Source organism: Microcaecilia unicolor, chromosome 12 (assembly GCF_901765095.1).
Source record: "Microcaecilia unicolor chromosome 12, aMicUni1.1, whole genome shotgun sequence".
In the NCBI taxonomy this organism is placed as follows: Eukaryota; Metazoa; Chordata; class Amphibia; order Gymnophiona; family Siphonopidae; genus Microcaecilia; species Microcaecilia unicolor.
The window spans coordinates 56,589,658-56,615,534 of NC_044042.1; the positions used below are offsets into that span (position 1 = coordinate 56,589,658).

General features: G+C 40.9%; 1 protein-coding gene across 1 annotated transcript in view; it reads left to right on the forward strand.

The window, feature by feature from the left end:
* Nucleotides 1-25,877, forward strand: part of PRDM10 (PR/SET domain 10) — a 221,294-nt gene that overhangs the window by 102,520 nt on the left and 92,897 nt on the right. Inside the window, 3 exon segments of the mRNA XM_030221158.1 lie at nt 1,367-1,484; nt 3,359-3,488; nt 12,850-13,071. Coding sequence (XP_030077018.1) covers nt 1,367-1,484; nt 3,359-3,488; nt 12,850-13,071 — 470 coding nt within the window.

Below are 25,877 nucleotides of genomic sequence, written 5' to 3' on the forward strand. Positions count from 1 at the left end.
TTAAACTTTTGTAAGTGCCTGGTACAAGGTTACCTGTCTTATGTGTGTTCTATTATTGATTGCTGGAACAGTTCTCCCTGTAAAGAATCCAAAATCTGCCTTCTTAGAAACATAGAAACATGACGGCAGATAAAGGCCAAGTGGCCCATCCAGTCTGGCCATTCTCCGTAACTACTAACTCTTCCTTTTCCTGAGGGATCCCACGTTCTTATCCCACAGTTTCTTAAATTCCAACACATCTCCACGACCTCTACCGGGAAACCATTCCACACTTCCACTACCCTCTCTGTGAACGAATACTTTCTTAGATTCCTCCTAAGCCTATTTCCTCTTAACTTCATCGTATGCCCCCTCATTCTAGAGTTTTTCATTTTAAAAAGGCTGACTTTCTATACATTAATGCCCATGAGATATTTAAATGTCTCTATCATATTTCCTCTCTTCCAGTGTATACATGTTGAGGTTCCTGAGCCTGTCCCTATACGTTTTATGTCCAAGACCGCTTACCAATTTTGTAGTCGCCCTCTGGACCGACTGCAACCTGTTTATATCCTTCCGTAGGAGCGGTCTCCAGAATTGCACACAGTACTCTAAATGGGGCCTCACCAGAGACTTATACAAGAGCACTATCACCTCTTTGTCATCCCTCTCCTTATGCACCCAAGCATCCTTCTGGCTATGACTGTCGCTTCTACATGATGCCGCAATTGGGATGTCTGAGTCCCACTCCTTGTTGCTTTGGGTACCCACTTAGATTGTAAGCTGTTTGGAGAATGGGCTTATTGTATCTGAATTTTAATAATGATGTAAGTTGCCTTGAGCATTGTTTGGAATGGTATGATTAAATAATCAAAAGATTTATGTACATGAACCTAACCGCAATACTCCTGCTCAGTCGTCCTCTGCTTTGCACAATAAAGTGATGGCTGGTTGACCGTGATAGGGTGGGCACATGGCATCCTTTCAGTAGCCTGGGTCTTTTTATCCCCTTTAAAATATGAAATAAATAATGATGATGATGATTTTTTTCTTGTCCTGTTGCTAGTGAATAGGCCAGATGAGGAAACAGACAGAACTAATTTCAGGCCTTCTAGAAAGCAATTAGACTTTTGATTGTTTCTATGTTAGGTTAGAGGGAGCAAATGTAAGCAAATTATCAAGCTGTTAAATCAAATGAAGGCTTGTGAAACAATATACATCCCAATCAGTACTTTGCCCTTACAGATCAGGAAATTAGTATGTTGAAATGAAGCAAAAGGTACTGGGTATTATGGAAAAGAATGTGCTTAGTTGATCTGGAAGTGTGCACATCCAGAAAATATGGGAGGGGGTCTAATTCTTTTTTTTTTTTCTGTATGTCTGGCAGCTCTTCGAGAGCAAGAGAAGAACTGGCCCTGTTATGAGTGCAATCGGCGTTTCATGAGCTCTGAGCAACTCCAGCAGCACCTCAACATGCATGATGAAAAGCTGGACATTTTTAGCAGGTAATCCCAGTTGTCAGAATCTGCTGAAACCAAGTAGCATATCTTCATAAAGGAATCTTGCTTCATGTCTGTCATGTATCATTAATGACTCAAAGACTGCAACTGTGTTCAGTAAATAGTTGTACTACTGTACAGAGAAAAGGAAAATGAGGTTTGTTCTTAAACTACAAACTATGCTGTGACAAACAGTGGTGTAATGAACAGTGGGAGGTTCCTGTGATGCATTCTTAGGGGCCGATGCTCAAAGCTTACCGTGCTAGCAAAGTCTGATTTAATCTGGTTCTAGACAGTCTAGTGATCACGTTATTCAGCGTTTAATGCACAAATGGGTTCTGCGTGGTTTTTACCATTTCGGCTAGCAGCTAACGATAATCCTATACAAATGTATTACAAAGAGCTCATTAGTATTAAAATGAGCATTCCAAGCGATACACAGACATTTCCAAGTGATGCACAGAAAGGTTCGCCTACCTTTAGAGTGCAGAATTTTCTGTCAGGTCTGGAGCTGTCGTCATGTGAGGGAGACTTCTGGGAGGAACAGTCTGCTTGCATTTTTCATTAGCATAGCTTGGAGAGCAGAGAACAGCTTTAGAAGGGCAGAGGAACAGCTGTGTGTGTGTGTGTGGGGGGGACTTTCAGCAAGGAGGAGATTTTTTTCAATATCAAACAGTATTGGACAGCAGAGAAGAGCTTAGGGGTGGAGAAACAAGCAGACTGCCAATTGGCTGGGAAAAACCCCTATGATGTCAGCTGGGGGGTGGGGTGGGGAGTGGAGAAACAAGTAGACAGCCAATCAGCTGGGGAAAGTTCCTGTGATGTCGCTATGATGTTAGCTGGGGGGAAGGGGGTGGAGAAACAAGCAGACATCCAATTGGCTGGGGAAAGCCCCTATGATGTCAACAAGGAGAAAATTCCCATGCAAAATTATCGGGGGCTTGAATGCAAGTAAACTGCAGGAGGAAGGTGGAGTCAGCACCGGAGCACTGCAAGGGAAAGGAGACCGGGGGAGGGGGGGGCGGGACAGTGGAGCCAGCAAGTACTGCAGGGTAGAGGAAAGAGTACACCACCCCTAGCACATGCGCAGAACAGGAACACTTACTGAGAGACTGTTCTCTGCAAATTTCCTGTTGGGCTAGCTCACTCACAACTACCTGTGAATTTTATTTTTAACTTTTAGAAATCTTTTATTGCAACATTAGCAAAAAGAACAACTAACAAAGCTATCATGCCTTCTCCAGTACTTAACAATCCAAGAATAGCATTTAGCATTCTGAACTACCTGTGAATTTTTGCCCTATTTTGTAACCCATTCCAACGTACTTGGTCAAGTTTTTGCAGCAACAGTCTTCGGCTGGGGCAGAAGGGGGAGCCAAGTATCAAGGCGTCTTCTGGAACCCTGCAACAATGGGTCCTACATTCTACTACTAAATATCAATATTGCTCAATAGCTGAGATTTCATCACCCCTTTCTCTCTCTCCCCCCCCCCCCCCCCCCCATGTGCGTTATATGAATGTTTCTTCCACAGTGTTCCTAGTCCCAGTTAACCTGGGGAGTGGAATCAAACTCAGATCCTTCACTTTGTAATGTGAAGCACTGCCATTGAGACACCAGATCTGTTCTCAAATGCCAATTTAAATCTGATGTGCTTTTTCTGAGACAAAAAGCAAGTAATATATCTCATAACCAAAGAAGACCATCTGCTGTACTCAAAATAGATACTCTTGTCATAGCTGTGAATAGGCTACTTCTAATCCTGGCTTACCCTTCAAATTCACTGCTGATTTCTTTTTTTGTAGACCTGATAAATATATAAAGAAGCTGTCAGGGATTCGTATTCCTATTTAGTAATTTGGTGGTGTTCTGTGTTTTTCAGAACGAAAAATAAAAATCGAGGTCGAGGGAAAAGGAGGTTTGGACCTGGGAGGCGACCAGGTCGACCTCCAAAATTTATGCGTCTAGAAGTGACCAGTGAAAATGGGGATAAATGTCACTATGAAACGCAGGTAATGCTGGGAACATACATTATTAGTTAGGACATGATTGTGTCTTAGATGGTATAACTTTTTATGATGTTTTGTTCTGAAACAGAAAAAATGTCGGAATATAGTTTTTGCAAAGAATTTCTAGTAAAATTAACATAATGTTAAGAATCGTATATCATTTTCTATATCTTTATATATATATATGTGTGTATGTATGTATGTATGTATGTATATATATATATATATATATATATATATATATATATATATATATATATATAATAATTTATTTACTACCTTTTAGAATAAATTTTTGATGTGAAAACTTTATATGTGTCTACTATATATACTTGTGTATAAGTTCATGAAGGGATTTTGAGGTAAAAAAACACAAAACTTCATTGACCTGTGCATGTCCAGGTTAAAATTTTGAAGATTCATCACCACTTCTCTTTCTTTCTTTCTTTGCCTACCTTACCTACCATGTCCAGCATCTCCTCTTATCCCCCCCCCCCCCCAATCTCTCTCCTTCTCTTCCCCCTAGAGTCCAGTATCTCCCTTTCACTTCCTTATACCCTTTCCAGGATGACAGTGTGACAGGTATTGTACTTACTGGTACTTTCACAGTATTGGTGCACTTTCTCTGATCCTTAACCTCGGTGAGCTGGGCAGTAACAAAAACGCTATACCTTTGTGAGTTCCTCTCTGCAAGACTTGACTCTGCAAAGCCTGAAAAAGAAGGGGGTGGGTAGGTAGGGAAGTGAAGGGAAGAGAAGAGGAAATGCTGGACATAGGGGGAGAGAATGGGAAAAAGTGAGAGGTTACTCTCAGTATTACTCCTGTATAAGTTGAACATGGTTTTACACTCAATTTTTGGGCATGTTCCTGGACTTATACATGAGTTTATACAATATTTATCTGTCTTGTTCTCTTGGGTCTTCTTTCCCTCATGGTGAGGTGATTATAACACACATGAGGACTTGAAAATTGTCTTGATCAAATACCTTGTGCCATTAACACTCACACAGGGAAGGTATCCAGGCTATTGTATAAAATAACACATAAAAATAAAATTGACCCAGAGCACACAGTACAAATCAGTCTTTCAGGATAGCCATAATGAATATGGAGGCATTGTATGCAAATGTATCTCATTCATCTTGATTGTGAATATGCTGTAACCCTGACTGGCTGGGTATGCCCCAACAGTGGCATACCGAGGGTGGGGCAGTGGGGACGGTCTGCCCCGGGTGCACGCTGCAGGAAGGGTGCAGGAAGCAGCCACGCGGCTGTCGGCTCCGCTGGTTCCCAGCTTCCTTTGCTGTTACTTCCTGTTCCAGGGCAGAGGGAGCAGGGAACCAGCGGAACTGACAGCCATGCTGCTGCTCCCAGCACCCCAGCAGATAAGAAGAATGCACTTGGGGGGGGGGGGCAACGCTGCACCCAAGGGGTGTCCTGATGCACCTGGGGGGTGGGGTGGACGACACTGCATCCGGGAAGGGGGGGGGGGTGCATAGCGGCGATCCAACCTGGGTGGCAGCCAACCAAGGAACACCACTGTGCCCCAAGACTGGTTTGGCAGAACAGTGAACAGACAAGCAATGCAAAATGATTCAAAAATAATTTATTAGCAACAACAATTGAAGGGGTAAATACTACACCAAGTTTCACCCTTCCTGGGCTGCCTCAGGGGCCAATAATACTTCAAAGAGATAACACACATAGAGGGGCATAATCGAACGCGAACGCCCATCTCCATGGGCGCCTATCTCCGAGGATGGATACGCGAAGGGGTGGGACAGACCGTATTTTCGAAAAAGATGGGTGTCCATCTTTTGTTTCGATAATACGGTTGGTGCCAGGCAAATGTATTGGATTTGGGCGGATTTCAGCTGGGCGGTATCGGTTTTCAGCGATAATGGAAACCGAAGGCGCCCAGCTCAAAAATGAACAAATCCAAGGCATTTGGTCATGGGAGGGGCCAGGATTCGTAGTGCACTGGTCCCCCTCACTTGCCAGGACACCAACCGGGCACCCTAGGGGGCACTTGTAACAAGTAAAAAAAAATTTAGTCCATAGCTCCCTTACCTTGGGTGCTGAGCCCCCCAAATCCCCCCCCCCCCTCAAAACCCACTTCCCAGAACTCTACACCATTACCATAGCACTTATGGCTGAAGGGGGGCACTTAGATGTGGGTACAGTGGGTTTTGGGGCGGTTTGGAGGGCTCCCATTTACCAGCACAAGTGTAACAGGTGGTGGGGATGGGCCTGGGTCCACCTGCCTGAAGTCCACTGCACCCACTAACAACTGCTCCAGGGACCTGCATACTGCTGTGATGGAGCTGGGTATGACATTTGAGGCTGGCATACAGGCTGGAAAAAAAAAGGTTTTGAAGTTCTTTTTTTTTGGTGGAAGGGGGTTAGTGACCACTGGGGGAGTCAGGGAAGGTCATCCCCGATTCCCTCTGGTGGTCATCTGGGCAGTTGGGGCACTTTTTGCGGACTTGTTCGTGAAAAAAAGGGTCCAGAAAAAGTGACTCAAATTCTCGCTTCTGGCGTCATCTTTTCTATTATCGGCCGTGCGCGTCCATCTCTCCTTGACCGATAAACACGCCCCAGTCTCTCCTTCACCACGCCCCCGTCAACTTTGTTCGTTCCCGCGACAGACTGCAGTTGGAGGCGCCCAAAATCTGCTTTCGATTATACCGATTTGGGTGCCCACGGGAGAAAGGCGCCCATCTCCCGATTTGGGTCGAAATATGGGCGTCTTTCTGTTTCGAAAATAAGCTGGATAGTCAGGTTCACATAATCTCTATATATAAAAGGCAACACCAACGTTCTATGAAGCCTCCAACCGCAAGTGTGAAGGGGGAGAAATATCCGGTTTCCCCATGAGTGTCTGCCCCGCCCTCGCTCTCTCTCTAACACAAACAGTGAAGGAAAACTGCAAAGCAGGAAATCAAATCGCTCTCTCTGTAACATAGAAGGACTCAGAGGGGGGAGGGGAGAGAGGGCAGGAACACACACACTCCCACATGCACACAGAAGAAAACCTTGCTAGCCCCCGTTTCATTTGCATCAGAAATGGGGCTTTTTTACTAGTAAATAATAAAAACAATGAAGGCATAACAATATGTAAATAATAGTTAACATTAATATAATGGCTATAAATCTTCACTCCAAAATATAAAAACATTGTGGACCACAGTAAGAAATAATGTAAAAGCTAAGACACACACACAAGGACACCAAAAATAAGTACTAATAATCAGACTGGTGTTTAAAGTAACTTGCACCAAATCTGGTAGAAACTGAAAAACAAAATGCATTGTAAAAAAAAAAAAAATGTCTAATAAAACTTCAAAATAAAAAATATAAAGTCTCAAAAGGTAACAAAAAGCAGTTGACGGAAAGTAATGAGAAAACAAACCAAAGAAAAACTTACTGTCTGTCTCCCTCTATCGTGAGGTTGTAGCTGTAACAACCAGACTTAGTTGCGCACACAACCTTTAAGCCTAATGCTGGTCACATGATTGGAAAAAACAACACCCCCTGTTTACAAAGCCATGTGGTAATGTCGACATCCCATTCACTTTGAATGGACTGTGTTGGCATTACAGCACCGGCAGCTGCTAGTGTGGCTTTGTAAAAAAAAAAAAAAAAGGGGGGGGGGGTGAGTCACTGAAAAAGGAGTCTTAAAAATTGTTTATACTTATAATTATGCCAAAAATACCTTTAAAAAATATATACCTGTCACAAACCTGGAGTCTGACGCGTGGAGTCAGACGCACGTGCCTGCGGCATCCCTAAGTTTGACGCTATGCATGTGGTTCCATCCTGTCTGGGCACTTCATTGTGGTGCACCCGTAGACTGCCCGTGTCACTCCAGCACGTCTTCTGATGGCGGTGCATACCTGTGGGCGCGGTTCTCCCTTGACGTCAGGCGCCTTCAGCTCTTAAGCAAGGATTCATCCACTGTTTTTCTGCCCAGCTACTACTTTGTTGGATAGTACTGGTGCGTCTGTTCTCTGCTGACTTACCTGCCTTGAAGGCCATCAGCCCAACAGGTCGCCTGGAGTTGGTGTTCCTACCTAAGTCTTGTCTTTGATCCAGTCCTCTCTTAACGTCTAGTCTCCAGTTTGTTTCAGCCTTGTGTAGTTCTGCCCAGGATCTAACCGTTCGCATTGTCAGACTTGTGAGTTCTTGTACCAAGTAGAGCGCTGCTGAGCCTGGTACTTGGACCGGGTTCTGCTTGGCGGCTGGACAACCCAGGGTTTCACCTGTGCTGATTGCCGTTCCCCAGAGGTTGAGCTCCTAGGTGCGGGCGGCCTGCAGGACTGACGAGACGGAGCTGGAAGCGGGGTGGTGAACGTATTGGCCAGGCAGGCAGCAGGCAAGAGAGTGATCCAGGTACAGGCAAAGTCAATAGGCAGGGGAGTAATCCAGGAACAGGCAATGTCAACAGGCAAACAACAGGCAAGAGAGTAATCCAGGCACAGGTAAAGTCAGTAGGCAGGCAGCAGGTCAAGAGAGTAATCCAGGTGCAGGCAAAGTCAGTAGGCACCACCACCACCACAGCCGTAGCCGTAGCCTACATCAGTCATCAAGGGGGAGTCAGCAGTCATTCACTGCCTCATAAGACAGCTAAACTGATGACTTGGGCGGCGGCTCATCTGCTAGTGCTATCCACAATGCATGTGTTAGGATCACTCAATACCGAAGCAGATTTCCACAGCAGAAATGTTTGCGACACAGGGGAATGGTCCCTGTTGAGGGAAGCCTTCAGGTTTATTGTCCAACTCTGGGAAACTCCAAACATGGATCTAATGGCGGCAGCCATGAATGCCCAGATTCCTAGATTTTTCAGCCAAAGTAGTTGTCAGCAGGTATAGATGCTGTGGCTCAACTTGGCCTCCGAGGGGATTGCTGTGTGTGTTTCTCCCATGGCCTTTGATAGGCAGAGTGATTCAGTGGATAGAGAGTCACCCTAATTGTGTGACTTTGGTAACTCTGGATTGGCCCAGGCACCCATGGTACAGAGATCTTGCTCATCTAAAGCTCAAAGATTCTCTCCCTTCTCCTCTGGTGGATAATCTTCTTGTTCAAGGCCCAATTCAAATGCCTGATGTGACTTGGCTCTTTCTTATGGTGTGGCTTTTGAGAGGAGTTGCTTTTTTGAAGAAGGACTATTCCTCCAGAATCATTAGGCCTCTGCTAAGCTCAAGAAAGCAGTCTACCTCCTTGGCCTATGTGAGGGTGTTGAGAATCTTTGAGAATTGGTGTTTGGATAAGGCATCACTTCTCTCCAGGCTTTTGTGAAGGATGTCTTAAAATTCCTGCAAAATGACTTGGATAAAGGTTTAGCTCCATCCTCCCTTTGTGTGCATCTGGCAGTGCTTGCCTCTTTTTGGGGTTCGGTAGTCATTTGGTTCTTTCTAGGAGTGAAACAACTCAGACTTCTGTTCTGATGAATCGCTCCCCCATAGGATCTCACTCTGAAGGTGGTGGTCTTGGTTGATATCACCTCGGCCAGATGCATCTTAGAGCTTCAAGCTCTCTCCTTTCGCACTCCTTTCCTCCTGATGACCAAGGAAAAAGTGATCCTCTGGTCTATCCCATCCTTTTTGCCTAAGGTTGTGTTTGCTTTTATCTTAGTAAATCCATTTCTCTGCTTGTCTTTTCTAGAGATAATTGTTACCTATGTATGGAGAGCTCTGTGATGTTATTTGCAAAGGACTGAAGATTTTCATCAGTTAGTTGTTAAAAGAAATATAAATAAAGAATTAAAAAATAAAAAGACAGGCTGTTCATTTTGTTTGGGGGTCCAAGAAAGGGAGCAGCTGCCTCGAAGGTAACTATAGCTCATTGGATTAAGGAGGCCATCTCCTCAGCTTACTTATTCAGTGGCAGGCAGGTGCCAGAGGAGTTGAAGGCACATTCTAGTATGGCTCAAGCTTCTTGTTGGCTGGAACATTCATTGGTTCCCTCTAAGGATATTTGCAGGGTGGCAACAATGTTGAATTCCTTTGTGAAGCACTACAGATTGGAGGTGCAGGCAAGGCAGGATGCGACCTTTGAGCTTCTGTTCTGGTTCAGGGGTTTTGTTCTTCCCACTCTGTTTGAGTACTGCTTTGCTTGTTATATGATGTCATTTTATTACTACTATTGTATGTTCCTGGTGACTGTCCAGCTTCTTCAAATTGTAATCCGCGTAGAACAAAGAGGTTGACAATGGAATATAAATCAAATTGTAATGTAATGAATGATGGGGAGAGATGATGAGGAAGGAGAAATTAGTTACCTTCTAATTTGCGCTCCTTGAATCTCTCCAGACCATTCCTGAACCTGTCTGGAAGGGAATACCATTATTCTGTTACTTGATTGAGGTCTGGAACAGAAGACACTGTTGGCTATGGAAAGTGTTCTGGATGTTCACAATCAAAAAAAAAAAAAAGAGAAAAAAAGAGTTTCGGGTTGTTTCCTTAGGTTTCTGTTTTTGTTCGCTACCTTATGTTTTGTAAATAGAAGTATTGAATGAGCAAGAACTACACAGTACCTATAAGCTGAAGTTACTCAATAGTTCTCAGTGCCTCCCTCTGCTGGTAGGAGGCATATACCCATTTGTCAAGAATGGTCTGGAGAGATTCCAGGAATGAAAATGAGCAAGTAAGAACTAATTTCTCCTTCTTTGGAGACCTGTGTCACGAAACGCCTAGCACCCACCTGAGGTTAACCCTTTGGCCACCTAAAGGGTCTGTCCCAGTACTGCTCAGGCCCGCCTGCACCTGGGCATGTGCTCTACACTAGCATACCCTCCACCCCACCACACTGGGTTTTCTCTTGCATCTGGGTGAGTTTCCATCTTCCAAGTTATTTCCCCAGTGGTTTCTAAGGACACTGGGGCCACAGTCCCTGAGGTCCCACAGTCCCTAGAAAACACCCACAGACCCAAAACACAAACCACCAGGATTCTTAGTCCAGGACAACCGATCTAATAAACTAATAGGTTTATCATCAGAAAAATGGAACAGTGAACGGTGAAAAAATAGATGAAATTAGTACAAAATAACTGGTATCAGCAGTAAAACTAACTAAACATTTTCTTACTACCTGAGTAGTACTTGGGGAATTCAGGAAAATAACTGCTCATAGGTTTTGAACAGGGTCTCAGTGTAGAGATCTTTACCCTCCACACTCCCTCTCTGAGACTGGGGATTTCCAGCACATACTGGCTGGATTTTGAACTTCATGGCCAATCAGAGTCCAGAGCATTAACTTTGAAGATATCTGGCCAATAGCACTGCAGGTTACTTTCCTTCAGGGCTTCCTCTACTCAGGGAAAGTAAGTTAAGAAATAAACATTCTGCTACTGCCAAAAATGCAGAGGTCAGATACCACCTTCTGGCCAATCAAGAAAAATGCATTGAGGGGAAAAAAGGTGTCATAAAACAGCATAATGAATCACAGATATAAGTCCCCTGTTCTGCCACAACCTGTCGAACTTGAAGCTAAAATGTATTTATTTATTTGTACCCTACTTTGTCCCACCTATTTGCAGGCTCAATGTGGCTTACATAGTACCGTCAAAGGCATTTACCCAGTCGGTGGATAACAAATACAAAGTTGTATATATTTATTTTTAATTTGTTTTTAAATATAAGGGGTGTTCTTTGCAAAATTTCTGTTCCCTCTTCCACTTCTTCCCCCTTTCTAAGGGAAAGCCAGCCTCACGTTGAATTGAAATAGGAGCTTACATAAAGAAAATGTTTGGTAACCTTTGGCTTAGCCACTTTCCTCGATGCTAAGTTTAGACTAAGAAGATTATGATCAAGCTTACAGGAGTGCTCCATTCTGCTGGTGGTGGGAGTGTCTGTTTCTTGCCAGCAGCAGATCTGAGCTTCTCATACTATTGACATCATTGCTTGGATGTACAAAATGGATGCTGTCAGGAGGAGGAGAGGAAACCCTGTTCTGAATAAACCAGGCCATATGACTCCAGAACATATGGTCTGTGAAGGGTATCCCTTTCATTTGACCAGACAAAAAGAAAAAGCCCTAAATTTTGTGAACATTTTGTATTTGTTATCCACCGACTGGGCAAACGCCTTTGACGGTACTATGTAAGCCACATTGATCCTGCAAATAGGTGGGAAAATGTGGGGTACAAACGCAACAAATAAATAAACATGAGATTTTCTTTTAAACAAGAATAGCCTTAGAATTCCCTTTGAATAAGATTAGAACAGTGGTTCCCAAACCTGGTCCCGGAGACACCCCAGCCAGTCAGGTTTTCAGGATATCCACAATGAATATTCATGAGACAGATTTGCATATACTGCCTCCACTGCATGCAAATCTGTCTCATGAATATTCATTGTGGGTATCCTGAAAACCTGACTGGCTGGGGTGCCTCCAGGACCAGGTTTGGGAACCACTGGATTAGAAGCAGATTGTCTTCATATCATATGTATTTTTTTATATTATGCCTTGTACCTGTAGGATTTGTTTGTATTTGTTGTAATGAAATCAGGAGGAAGTGTTAATTTGTAGATGCACAATGCACCTTATCCCTCCCCTAGTGAGACTGGAGATTGGTTGGTGCTAGACTAGTGATTGTTTAAATTATTTTTAGTGTAAAGGCAGTATAGAAAATGTAAATAAACATAAACAGATTATGCCATATTGATGTATTTTGGACCCTCTTGTGGGGTAATAAAGTGATACATAAGCCTAAGAATAGGATAGAATTTGCAAAGTTTAATTCTGGAACATATGTTAGTTACTACTACTGTGAATATCAGAGGCTCTTTGCCAGTATTCATAACAATAGTATCCATATGCTCCAGAATTAAACATTGCAAATTTTATCCTTTTCTTAGGCTTATATACTACCTTATTTCCCCACAAGAGGATCCAGAGCAGTTCACATCATATAAGAAAAATATCAATAGAGCATAATCTAATACATAGAAAATAATTTAAAAAGTCACTAGTCTGCCACCATCTAACCCCATTCTTCCCTTCCTAAATTCAGCTATCTGGATTGACTTTGTACCACAGATCAGACAAATTCAATTTGCATCTGTTTTTGATGGAGCTGACAGGGTTCGAGTATATTGCAGAAGTGATAAGCTTGCACCCAAAGAAGAAAGGAAAACAACCGCTGCTAATGTGACAGGGCATGAGGAGGGACAGACTCAGAATTGACTTCCCTCTGGTCTGTGAGACCTAGTGAGGGCACCTGTGGCACTCAAGAATGCTGTCTGGGGTTGAAGTGTTCAGTAATGAGGGGATAGACATGACTGTATATTAACAATGTACTTACTTAGACTTTTGTAGGCTCTTTTTTTCATTGCTTCTGTATATGGATTTGTGATAACAGCAGTTGCTGCATTTTACCAAGGGGCAGTTTGATGATGTCGGGCGGGCTTCACTGAATGGACTGGGCCAACAGGATCAGACACTGGTGTCAATCCCTCACCCTGTAACAGAAATGCATTTGCCGGTGGAGCAGCAAGCAGAAGGCCCCCCAGTGTTGCAACACCAAAGGGAAGAAAGCCCAGCGCTAATGGCTGATGATGTGCGCCGAGTGAAACGTGTCCGAGTAAGTAGGTTTCCTATAATTATTAAGGAGACTGTTGCACTTAATCCTTCTCTTTTTGCTCATAAATACACTATTTTAATGTCTCTTTATTCATTTGAATCATATGAACTCTCCTCCTTGAAACATCCAGTGAACTATAGTTATAAAATCCAGGTGATAATTGTTACAGGAATCGATTCTTGGCACGAAGCAAATGACTTAAAGAGAAAATGTTGGAAATAATGTGTAGAAATTTGCTGTTGTAATAAGTTTGAACTAGCTTTGCCCCAGATAAGTTTATTCTAAAATTGAAATTTTATTTGGACTTTTTGGTTATGTAAGTATGCTGTCTATTTTTTTATAAACTCCCCACTCCTTGATATTCAGCCCATGGCAATCAACAGTTTTAAAGCCACTGACCATTGTTGGCTGAATCTGTCTGGGAGCCAGTTTACCTGGAAGTTATGTGGGTGCCAGCTGATATTTAGTGCCAGCATCTGTATAACTAAGTGGGCAAAGATAAGACTGCCTTTCATGCAGTTCTATCTGACTGTTTAGCTATGCGGACATTGGCACTCATATGACCGGCTCCTTCATAACTGCTGACACCTCCCCAACTGCATCCACAGACCATCCTAGTATTAACCACACAGTGTCATGGTGGTCATGTGTTTAAGTGTCACTGAATATCCAGGGAGGGCTCGTTAAGTGGGGTTTAAGCAGGCAGGAGCCTCTTCTGCCCACTTAAAACCCATTGAATATCTACCCAAAAATGTTCATAGATTTGGTTTTGTTAAGTCAGACATATCAGTTAATTGAATTTTTGGAAACTCTTTATTTATATTGGTTTCCAGCTACATGCTTGAAAAGAGAGAAAAAATGTACCATGGAGTGCAAACATCAGTTAAAATATTCAGAGACAATTTTTTAAAAATTCCTTTTCACATTTCCTTACTTCTCCAAGCTCAATCAGAGCTGCAGATCTTTTCATATTTGTCTGTTTGCCATTTGAGGCCTGCTGTTGTTCTCCCTAAGGATAGGTTCAGACAGATCCGCCGGCAAGCGGAGAACTCGAACGCCCCACGGGAGAACACAGGTATAGGAGAAAGTGTTCTCCTATACCTGTGTTCTCCCATAGGAGAAAGTGTTCTCCTATACCTGTGTTCTCCCTAAGGATGCCACATCTGCCATAAACCTTTGGAAAATTCTGCATGGGACTTAGTGTGCATTTGTCAGTCTGACTGCATATATAAAACGTGTTAAGAGTTTTTCCATGTGTACTAGTGATCTGTGACATTCCAGTAGCCTAGGACATGTATCAATAGAAACAAGTATATCAACATGGTGTTGAGAATTGGGGGGTCCCGAGCCCCCCAAGAAGGCTAGAGTGACCTCAATCTGACTCCATCTCTAAATAACACTAGTACTGGGGTAATCCAGGAGTTATGAGGTTTTAAAAGGAATTGCCACTGAGAGAGACGTTAGGTCTCAAATACCGGCATTAGTCCGCCTCTCAGCACTGGCAAGGAATAGATACCAGCCTTATGACAAACTGGATTTAGGCTACAGGTTATATAATGCAGCGAATGATAGCTTGATGTAGCAAAAGCATTTGTACTTACAGCCTTTCATCATTAAGTGAAGCCCACAAACCATCATTTAGAATGAAGAGTTTATTTGCATATAAGACTTTAATCAGGTACATTCATCAGACAAATTCTGGATTCAGCTGACTGGAGCTCTGCTGCTTCCGAGGCGTTGGAGAAAAGTTCTCCTGAGGGCTTGCATGCACCCTGCTTTTATACAATTTGGTCACTATACAAGTCTATGGAGAGGGATTTTTTTCTCTAATATTGCTTAATCTATGAGTCATGACCTCCGGCCAGGTGCTCTTCCGTTTTAGTATTGCAACCTGTTGTGCAATTTCCCTTTTTGTCAACATTTCCCTAGATACGGACATCCAAACATCCAAACATGGACATCTCCCTAGATACGGACATCCAAACATGAACAAAACAACTTTTTTTATGAAGATATCTAAATATAGATATCTCAGGTTCATATCATCTTGTAATCTGACTTAGCATTTTAGCCATCAATTCCTTGATCTTGGCTTTTGCACTGCTTTTGAATGTCACACCAAATTCTAATGAGGCCCAGTCAGTGCCTTTTAGCAGTTTAAGCTGTTTAAGGTATGTAAATTGATCCACCACTATTCCAGTGGATGGATCCCAAGTGGGGACACATATTAACTTACAGGTAAAGCACGTCCTTGCTCAGCCAGTCATAGATTTTTAAACCTAGCTGGTATTTTTACAGCCTGAGTCCTAAAATCTGGCCTTCCACCCTTCCGGTGGGCATCCAGTGAGGGCCTCTTGCTGTAGTATAATTATACATTCCCCACTTGTCACCCCCTCTGAGGAGGGGTGACACAAAGCTCGTCAAGCTTGTCATCATCCATTCCAGAAGGTGGCAAGCTATCAAACTAGAGGGGGAGTTTTGGTCTTACAAATTGTTAGAAGGTATGGTGCAAGATAGGAAACTTCATTCTCAGGTGATATATTATTTGGGCATATGGAATTCCCTTTATATTACCCAATCCCTTGGGCCTTAATCCTGATGTCATCTCTCTTGAGACTTACTCAAACCTGTAGTGAGAAAGGTTTTATGAATGGGACAAATCCATGAGTTCATCTACAAAATCCCATGAAGTATAGGTATGCGGGTAATAGCAATTTCAGGTGGATCATACTAATAAATACTTTCAGGTCTTTCTATGGCTTCTAGTGTATCTGTTGCATAGTACATGGGGAGATAATCTATCTATCTCAGTGGTCTTGAGAAGGAATAGTGGTTTTGATTAAGCATTGTTATGGTGCCTCAACAAATATATGGTTAGTACTCTGTTTGCAGGCTGTTTTAGGTTGTAGGTATTCAGAATCCTTAAACAGGTCGGAATTCCTGGACCTTACTATTACTCATCATTGGCATCCAATCATGAGCACTAAAAAGTGGATAGCAAGTATGAGGTTGCCTCATACAGCAAAAAAATGGTCAATCCTAAGAAAATTTATATTAACAAAGGTCATGCATGGATCTTGACATGTGCATAATGACCTGGAAGTATGGGAAGCATTTTATATATCCGTTACCCCACTTGGAGCTTAGTCAAACCTACAGAAAGACATGCAGCTTAAGTAAGCCTACACCAAAGTTAAACAATTGCATAACAGGTTGATACTAACAGGGTTTACACCTACATTATGATATCATAGCCAGTATGAGGGTTTGATGTTACCCTTGTATCAGAGAATATCAACTTCAATTTAAATTACATTAACAGACATAACGGGGAACTCTTAGAAAAACATTTAGAACAATAAAGGAAATAATAGGAAAATAAAAATAAAACCTTTTCAATATATAGACAGGATTACTGCTAAACTGAAAATAAAACAAAATATGAGTCTATAATGTCCATAAACAGCAACTGTAAATCTCAAATGAAGTATCAGTTCTGAATTCTCTTTCGTCGATCATGGTTGAGGCAGTGGAAGCACAGAAGAATCTGGACGGAGATCTGGAAGATCTAACAGGGCTGGATTTTCACAGCAACTTGGGCAAGGAATCAGTAGAAGTGACAGTCTTAATACTAGGAATTGGGATTTGCAGAATATATCCCCACTTCTGGCTTGCATAATGTGCAAGACAGATTGGTAATTATTACGAAGACATGATCAAATAACAATGATTAAGTACATGGAATAAAAGAAAAGAGTACAAAAAAACTAACAATAAAAATTGATTGTTCGAGTTATTGATGTATGGAGGGTCAAAAATATGGTGAACAAAAATAGTCTAAAGGCACGGATAATGCGTTGCAATCTATGGCCAGTAGGTATGGAATCTTCACCTGCGATGACTAACATTCACCAAGGGTTGAGCCCTCAGCTGCAGGAGGCCAGCAGGACTTACGAGTTAGATGAAATAGTCATAATCAGAGCAGAAGTCTAATGTGCAGGAATTTAAAACTCATAACTAGTCCAGGTGATGGAAGTATCTTCTGGAATCACGGTCGCTGTCTGTTGTAATAGAGAGCTCATACGTAAAGTGACATGTATGTTCTGGAAAAGATGAGCCTGTAAAAATATTTAATACAGCAGAATATTTAAGAGCATAACCAAGAAGGTCTAAGTTAATGACATCATCTGGACAAAAGAAATTTCTCATTCGAGAAGTTGGCACTTCTTTTTTCTTGCCAGAGGTCAGTTGTAGCAGAAGTACCAAACTGGAATAGAGGCGGTAGATCAGAAATTGAATTAGCAGTCTTCACTCAACCTACAGGACTTAATAAATACAGATGAGATACGAGTAATGCCTAGTAGTTAAATCTTAGCACAGGATCATTAGAAAGAAAAGTCAAAGAATGCATTGCTAGTTCCTTGGGGCACCAATAGGTGGAGCGTAGTTTCAATATATAAAATCATAAGTTACAAGTAGAAAACAATTTTTCTCTGTAGATGAGATGTTGCTGGCACAGGAAGTCAGCAGAGTTTGAGGAAACATTGTGGTCAGAGTCTGCTCCAGGAAAATACAGCCTTTAACATGATATTTTAAAAGATAGAGAAAAGGCAATATCAGAAAAGAAAGATGTAAAAACTATATATTTCTATGAGGCCTCCTCATGTGACCCTTACAAGGTTCAAATAGGTCAAATGAGAAGGACAATAACCTATAGTCCTCTGTAATAGTTCAAAGCCAATTTGGAAAATAAAAGTTATATTTAATTGTAATTTGAACATTTCTATGCTTTCACAATTTGGGCCCTAAATTATGACAGCATATCAAGATTCACATTCAGAGGGATAGCTAAAAACAAGCTTATATATTCCCAGGAATCAATTCACAATTTAGAGTATATTTTAAATAGAGAGGAGGAGCCGCTTTATAAGCAGGAGACAATTTGGAGCATTTCTTAAAACATTTTAGTAAAATTCAAGAATCAAGAATATAATAACAATTTTTATTAATGCAATAAATGCATAAATTGACCAGTAGGATATGTTCATATAGACCAGTATGATAAATGGAACAGCTTGTAAGCCTACATTGTAAATTGAATTCTAAACAAGAGTAGCAAGGATACACAGAATGATAGAAAAACCCATCTAGTTATTAAAAATCTGAAACACGTAATGAATTCTTGTATCATATACTGAGTTCAAAGCTTTTGTAAAAATGAAATTAAGAGAAAAAATAAGAACTACAAGGGTTAATCTCTGTCATTCGGTCTTAAGGAAATCATGAAATAACGGTGCTTCCTGTGTCTAATTTGAGTTTACTACTCACTGCAAGCATTGGATATAATGGTGACTGAAAATAGGTCTATACATCAAACAAAAACTGTAAGTTTAAGATTTTCGTATTAAAACTTCATGCTGGTGTAATTAGTTTTCATAGAATCAATACTTCAGGAGAGGTACCAGAGGTACGGTTTTCAATAAAAAGGAGGAGCACCCATTGGCAATTGTAGCTAGTCTTATCTGAACATAGCTCTAAAATAATAGCAACCTGAATTTCTTTAGTTCTGATTTACCAGTCAGCTATGTTATGCAAGGGTTAATCTCTAAACCCTATGGAGAACCAGAAATGCTGGAACTCTATACAATAATATATCTTAAAACTATAAATCTTTAAGAGGCAGGGAAGGAAGTTTGAAAGTTGTAGATAAGACGTGAAAGGGAAAATTAAAACAGTTACTTCATTATTACGGAACACATCCCCAATAGAGAGCCAGGAAGTGAACATCAGCACTAGTTATTTTAAACAACGTCACAAATAAACAGTGTTTTAGATGGCACCTAATATAGAACCTTTTATAGTAAATATCTAGAATAATTATGCAATTTTCAAAGAACACACACCTATATCATTAAAACTAAAAAGTGCTTGCATTTCTAGTGAAAGCAATTTACCAGAAATCAAAAACAATCAGGTATTTAACATCTCGTCACAAATCAAACAAACATTGCTTAAATGAAATAATATACAATCCTGGAAAAAACACTCCTTTGAGATTTACTACCACTGCAGTTGATAGGCAATCTCGCGGGGTAACCTTAAAGCACTAATTTAAACTAAAGAAATGATTCCTTAATAACTAGCTGGTTTAGTTTATGCCACTTACCACAGGACACACAGGAACATATAGACATAAAATTAAAACTGTAGCCTAATCCTGATAAGTAGAAAATTTAAAGTTCAGAAGAGGAAGCAAGATATTTCTAAATGTAGTTCGAAACCAATCATTGGAATTGTGCACAGTTAAGGAATTGTTTAGGGTTTCAAAACAAAAAACATAAAAATAAATATTCCAGTAGCCAATCACAAATCAGAGCACACAGACAGAAAAGGAAAACCACGTTCATACATATACAAAGTTATTGTCCCACATACAGAGGTGTCCCTGTGTATTGAGGACAAAATCTTAATCCTAAATTTGGTAAATAAAACATTTAAATTAGAGCTAATCCAACATGCCCTGAAAGTATACAACGGCAAGCTTAATAGTAACACATACAATAAATGAAAATATACTCACGATTCATGCAATGTAATCTCCAGTGCAGAAAATCAATTGAGAAAGAGGACAGTTGGCGGGATCACTACGCCCTTCCAAACTCTCGGTGGCATAGGGAGGTCAACCGCAAAATAGAAAGGTTTGTTTCGGACGGAAAGTCCTTACCAGAGATCTGAATAGATGCCAGATCACCAGTATCTGGTGTTGGGTGCGGAGAGGAAGATATGATATAATGGGTAGTGAACAACATCACCCAATATGTATAATAACGGGACCTAGTGAGCAAGTGGTCTACAAATAAGCTCCAGACCTATAATCTGCTATAGAAAAAAAATGAACTAGATTAATAATAATATATATATTGACCAGACCTAGAACCTGGTACAAGGTTAGTGGTTCAAAGGGCAGCTTCGGAGATAGCAGGGAGACCTAGAAATGATAATGTGCTAACAGTTTACAAAAACATGCAATGATTATCCTGATAGTAGAACATACAGAGACATAACACAATCATACTCACACATCTATGAATGTGCTCCAACAAAGGGACCCGAAATAAAAATTACTAATTGGCGGAAAGCTCAACGCTTTAACCGCAAGTGACATTAGGAGAAAGCAAGACAAAAACTGCAAACAGAAATGCAACTATAGAGTGGGTGTATAAGTGAATAAATACCTAGTGTCAGCTTACGTATGTATCCTACTCTAAAATAAAGAAAACTGTTTCCCCAGGGTAGGCTTCTACAACTAGGATTCTGCTCTACTAGCCGCCAAGATTCAGCTCCATTGGCCATGATTCACTCCAATGGTAGAACCCTCAAAAGAGGGGAGGCTACTACCCCTGAAAGGGTCCAGGAAGCTGCGAAACTAGTTCCCTGAACTTGGAGAACAGATACCCTATGGTTTTTCGCTGGTTAGGAAGATTCTGCTCTATTCAAACGAAGATTCCGCTCAATTCAACTAACTTCCACAGGATATTTTAAATATACAACTAAAAATTTAGAATGAAGATTCTGCTCAATTCAACTGAAGATTCTACTCGATTCAAACAACCAAAATACATTTAAGAATTTAGATACGCCCGAGTCACCTTGTACACAATCTCAACCAATGTCTTAGGCGTCCCTTTATTGCCACGGCGATCATCTATACAGGTAACCCCTATGTGGGCAATAATGCCGAATGCGCAGGCCACTCCGAAAATGGAATGGAATTCTGCTTTAAATCTAATAATTGAGATACCGTCATCCATTGAAGGATCACCTCCAATGGGTGTAAGCCCCAGGCATCGATATCAAACCCAATAGTTATAGCGTGACACTGGTATACAAGAAAATAGAAATAAAAAGCAGAATAAAAATATAGCCTATCCCAGGGAAGAGCCCCTGAAACAAACTACAAAGATAGTAAAGATAAATAGATATAATAAAGAAAGGAAATTAAAAGAAAGATTTGTAACACTGAACATATGTAAGCTCTTGGGGGATGGTACCATAAAAGAGTCACTAGACAATAGATTTTCTATTAAATAATTCATAAGAAGGGAACTCAAATGCATTAAAATAAAACAAATACGATACAAAATAAAATCATTCACACTGTTGTGCTGCATACACAGACATAAAAGTCTGAAACAAGAGTGACACACGCAAAATAGGAAAGTAGGTGGGACCTAGCGAGGGAGAAAAAAAATGATTTTGATGGACAAGCAGAGCGAACCAATGAACAAACGACTTAGTATGTTCCCCATATCAGAGGAAGAAAAGCCGTACAACAAAATAGGAATATCAAGTAAATCATACAAGAAGCTAGAGAACCGGCAACTGAATTATCAAAAGAATAAGTGATTTAAAATAATATGTACCAATACATAAGAATATCATCATGCATGCTGAGAAAATGTGCCATAAAACAAGGTTAAACTTGCAGAAAACTGAAGATATGATTGAACTGAAAACAATGCCGCACACCATTAATTTATAGAACTCGAACATAGTCTTGCAATCTTAACTAAAAATGAAAATCCAAGTTTTTCACTGCAGAGGTAATCAGTAGTTTAAAGTCTACCTTGCATCCTGAAAAGTTACGGGCAAGCAGTTCTACAGGAAATAAGTGCATATTAATCATGCCGTGCAGAAACAATGCCGTAAGCTAGATTCCGGAGTCAAAAAAAACATACAAAGTCATGTTATCATGAAACTACATAACGGGTTATCACGTCAATTATCCCCTCACAGCTAAACAAATGCAGCATATGGTTGTCCTAATCCAAAAACGGACACACACAATTACTGTTAAAAATATCAATTCTAAATATAATAACAATAATCTACGGAGGGCCACACATTTAAATGTTACTACTTTTGATATGAGGGGCAATCGGAAGGAGGGAAAATAAATAAATTATGTAAGAGGAGAGCATCAGAGAGGAGGGCAGGGAAGAAAGGTGCAAGAGTCGGTAGAGCATCAGAGAGGAGGGCCGTGAGGTGTATCCCAAGTATGGGGCGTCAAAGTGAGAGCCCAAAGCATATCCAAGACATAAATAATACCCATATATGTTACTGAAACACCGATTTCAACAAAAGGCAAGAAAGGCATTGTAACATGTGTAGTCCAGAGCTGTACCCCTAGAATAAATGAAATAAAGGAAAATACATATTAAATGCTTTTGGGGCGGGTACCAGATAGATTGGAAGTAGCATCTAAACAGGAAAATATAAGAGAAGCATATAATTCAATAAATTGTGAAACAGGACACCAGAATCGTGGTGCAAATATCACAAGTTAATAGCCATAAATATGACAAATTAATACCCATAAACTCAGAAAAGGAACATAGTAAATAAAATAAATCCGAATGCGATGGCAGGAAGCTTCTGTGCCTAAACAGGTGAAAGGGGGAAAAAAAACAAATTAAAGCATGTGATTCTTACACCAAGAACTTCCAACGATACGGCATAAAAACATACATACTAATCAGTGACTGAAACGACTTGTCTAAATGATGACAAACAGAACAGCTGCAGCATTAGAAGGAAAGAGAAGGTGGGTTGGGTGATAAAGAACCAACAGGAAATAACTGAAGAAGTGAAGCAACGCTGTATTCTCATGGCACGCAGGCATCATATTCTCACCGGAAAGGTAAACTTATTTTATATACATATCAATTAAGGTAAAAGCAAAGAAATGCTTCTATATAGTACATAATACTTCTACTATCATATAAGTTATACAAGGGGTTATCTAGCTCTTAATGAAACATTGCAATTCATGTGACTTTCTGTGTTATATCTAAGTTCACAATGCTGTCGAGTAAAACTAGAAAACTTGTTATAAAGACTTGCACAATTTAATTCTTTATAGAACCATATTATTTAAAAGTGATGGTCATTCTCAGGACGTGGAAATATTCATTAGGAAACATATAACATAAGTCATTACTGCAAGTGTTAAAAATAAGCCAGTCCAAGTTGTATGCACTCGAGGACGAAAACCACAATGCAAGCGAGGAAGTGCAGTATTTCCTGTAGATAACGTTATAATATTGTCAGGCTCACCGATGATTAAAAGTATTAAAAGCATCCTGAAATAAACTAACACGATAGTACGGTGCTGGGGCTGTAACTTATATTTCTTTTAACCGAGTACACATTAAAACAGAGCACAAGAAACCAGAACTATATGAGTATCGGAAATGCAAAGTATATGAGAATCTTACCTAGAGGGTGAATAAGATCTCTTCATATTTAGCGCAGTATAACACAAACAGTAAAATGTCCATATATAGTACAAGCAATAGAAGAGGATGGGCGGGGACAGCATAACGCCTGGCTTATAACGAGAGCAGGATATAATCTATATAGTGTCTAAACAGCAAACTGTAAAGACATGTTTCCTAATTATGTCACAATAAAGCCCCATTTCAAACTACAAATTCAGGAAAACCTCAGCAATTATATATGAGATTATGCACAGCTTGGGAGAAAGAAACATCGCCTGGCATCGTCAACAACAGGAAATATTAATATAAAAGTGAATTCAGAACCGATTACACAAGCTAGAAGGGACCAAAAGCAAATGTCAAATAGGAAAATAAATGACAAACCTTAAGCATTATTAATTGAAAGTACAACATTGTCCCAAAACAATTGTAAATTGAAAGGGTGTGATAACAGCTAGTAAGACAAGTACAAATTAAAAATTACAACTGTAAAAGGAGAAGAAAAGCATTAATCAAACCGGAGGATGGCCGTATAGTTTGACAGCCAGCCATAAATTATATTATAAAGCACTGACAATACATGAAGGAGAAGAGCATGCTTCTGAAGTCCAGATAGCTTAGAAAAACAAATCACAGAGCCAGGGGACAGGAGAATGCTGTATATTGGACAAAATATCTTTTGCAAGGAAAAAGTATAGGTGGAAGTGAGATAAATGTAAAAGTCTTACAACCGAGGCTGTGACAGGAGAGAGTGAGTACAGAAAAAAGAGGTGGCAAATTCACTCAGAGAAGCAGTAACAACGGGAGCTTAAGGCAGACAACTGTCAGGATTAGTGCAGGACTTTTGGGACTTTTAGCAAAGACAAAATACAAAGGTAGAAGGCTTAGAGCATAGTAACAGTTTCATATATAGTGAGTATGGCAGAAAGGTGCCGAAAGTGGCAGAGACGGGGTCTATACAGCGAAAATTGAACCTGGAAGTGTAGCTAAGGTGGCTACGGGGAACAGAGACGGAATACAAACTGGGACTTCTCAAGCGGAGATTTATAATATCATGAAAGTTTCAGACGGGAGTTTCCAATGCAGACGGCCATAGAAATAAGTGTGGTTTTTGAAGTCTAAAGCAGTATAACAGGAAGGAAGGGGGGGGGGGGGGGGGGAAAGAAAGAGTTATCAAAGCGGAAGATGGTGACAGTCCGTCAAAAGTAATGGCACAAAACATTTACAGCACACGAACGGACAGCAAGCAAGCATGAGACGCACTTGCAAAATAGCCGTAGCAGTAACCAACGGAGGCAAATACAAAGTACAGGGCAAGACATTATTACAAAAGATTATTAGAAATAGGATTAGCATATACGAGAGGGAGAAAGTGCAGAGAAGAGGAAGGAATTGGGCACTGCCCAAGAAGCCAGGCACTTACATAAAGTGCGAAGAAAAACCACAGCCATATAGGAAACCGGCATCTCCTTCATAGTCAAAAGTATTAGGCCAATAAGTGGCTAGGATGATGAGCGCCGTTAACCGAAGCTTGCAGTTAACATAGTGACAGTAAAAGGTAACTCAATCTAACACCCGATTGAGTCAGAATTAAGCAGTTGAAGGTCAGACAGAGATAACAAAAGCGTATAGGCGATAGCGAGCATCTGAGGGAGCAGGAACAGAGGTGGGGGCAAGCCTGTCAGTGTTGAAGCATAGTTCTAATGCTGCCCATAGAGCTTGGCAATAACAGCAAATAAGGAAGCAGAAAATAGTGAAGTGCAGCTAAGAAGCTGACAAAGAATTGTTAGGTTTCACAAAGACACATCAGGAAAATTTCTAACAAGGGTGGGGAGAAGTCAATATTGATAGCACTCTCCGTTCAAGATGACAAAACCAAGTACGGAGAAAGGAGCGGAGAAAGCATAGAGTGCACTGCAGGATATGCGAAGGTTATAGAGTTCACTGACAGTAATAGAAAAGTATAACGGAAGAGCAAGTGGCGAGGAGATAACCACAGGAAAAAGTGAATTCATAGAGAGTAGGAGAAAAAAACTTATATAACGGACATGAAGGAACAGAAAGTATACATCAGCAATCCGGGTCAGAGAAACAAGTGTGCCAGTCCAGCGCAGGAGAATAAGGCGTGCAGGGAACAGAGGAAGAAGGCAGAAAGATAGAAAAGTATTTGAGGGAGGGGTTAGAAAAGGAGCGGACTGAATACCAGTTCCCAGTACCCCTCAAATGGGCACTTTTCACCAGGGGTCTATGCCAGTCCAGTGAAATTAAAGCAGAAGATAGCGTTAGTAGACATTCATAAGATACATAACGCTAACTACACAAAATAGGCAAGTGAAAGCAGAAGTGAAAAGGTGGGGGCTGTCAGTGGTGAGCTGTCAGTTTTGAAGAACAGAGAAACCAAAATGATTTTAAAGGAGGATATAGGATTTCAGGGAACTGCAGTGAATCACAGTTAGGGTACGGGGGGGGGGGGGGGGGGAAAGAAGGGACTCCGGGACGACCTAAGAGAGCTCATCAAGGACACAG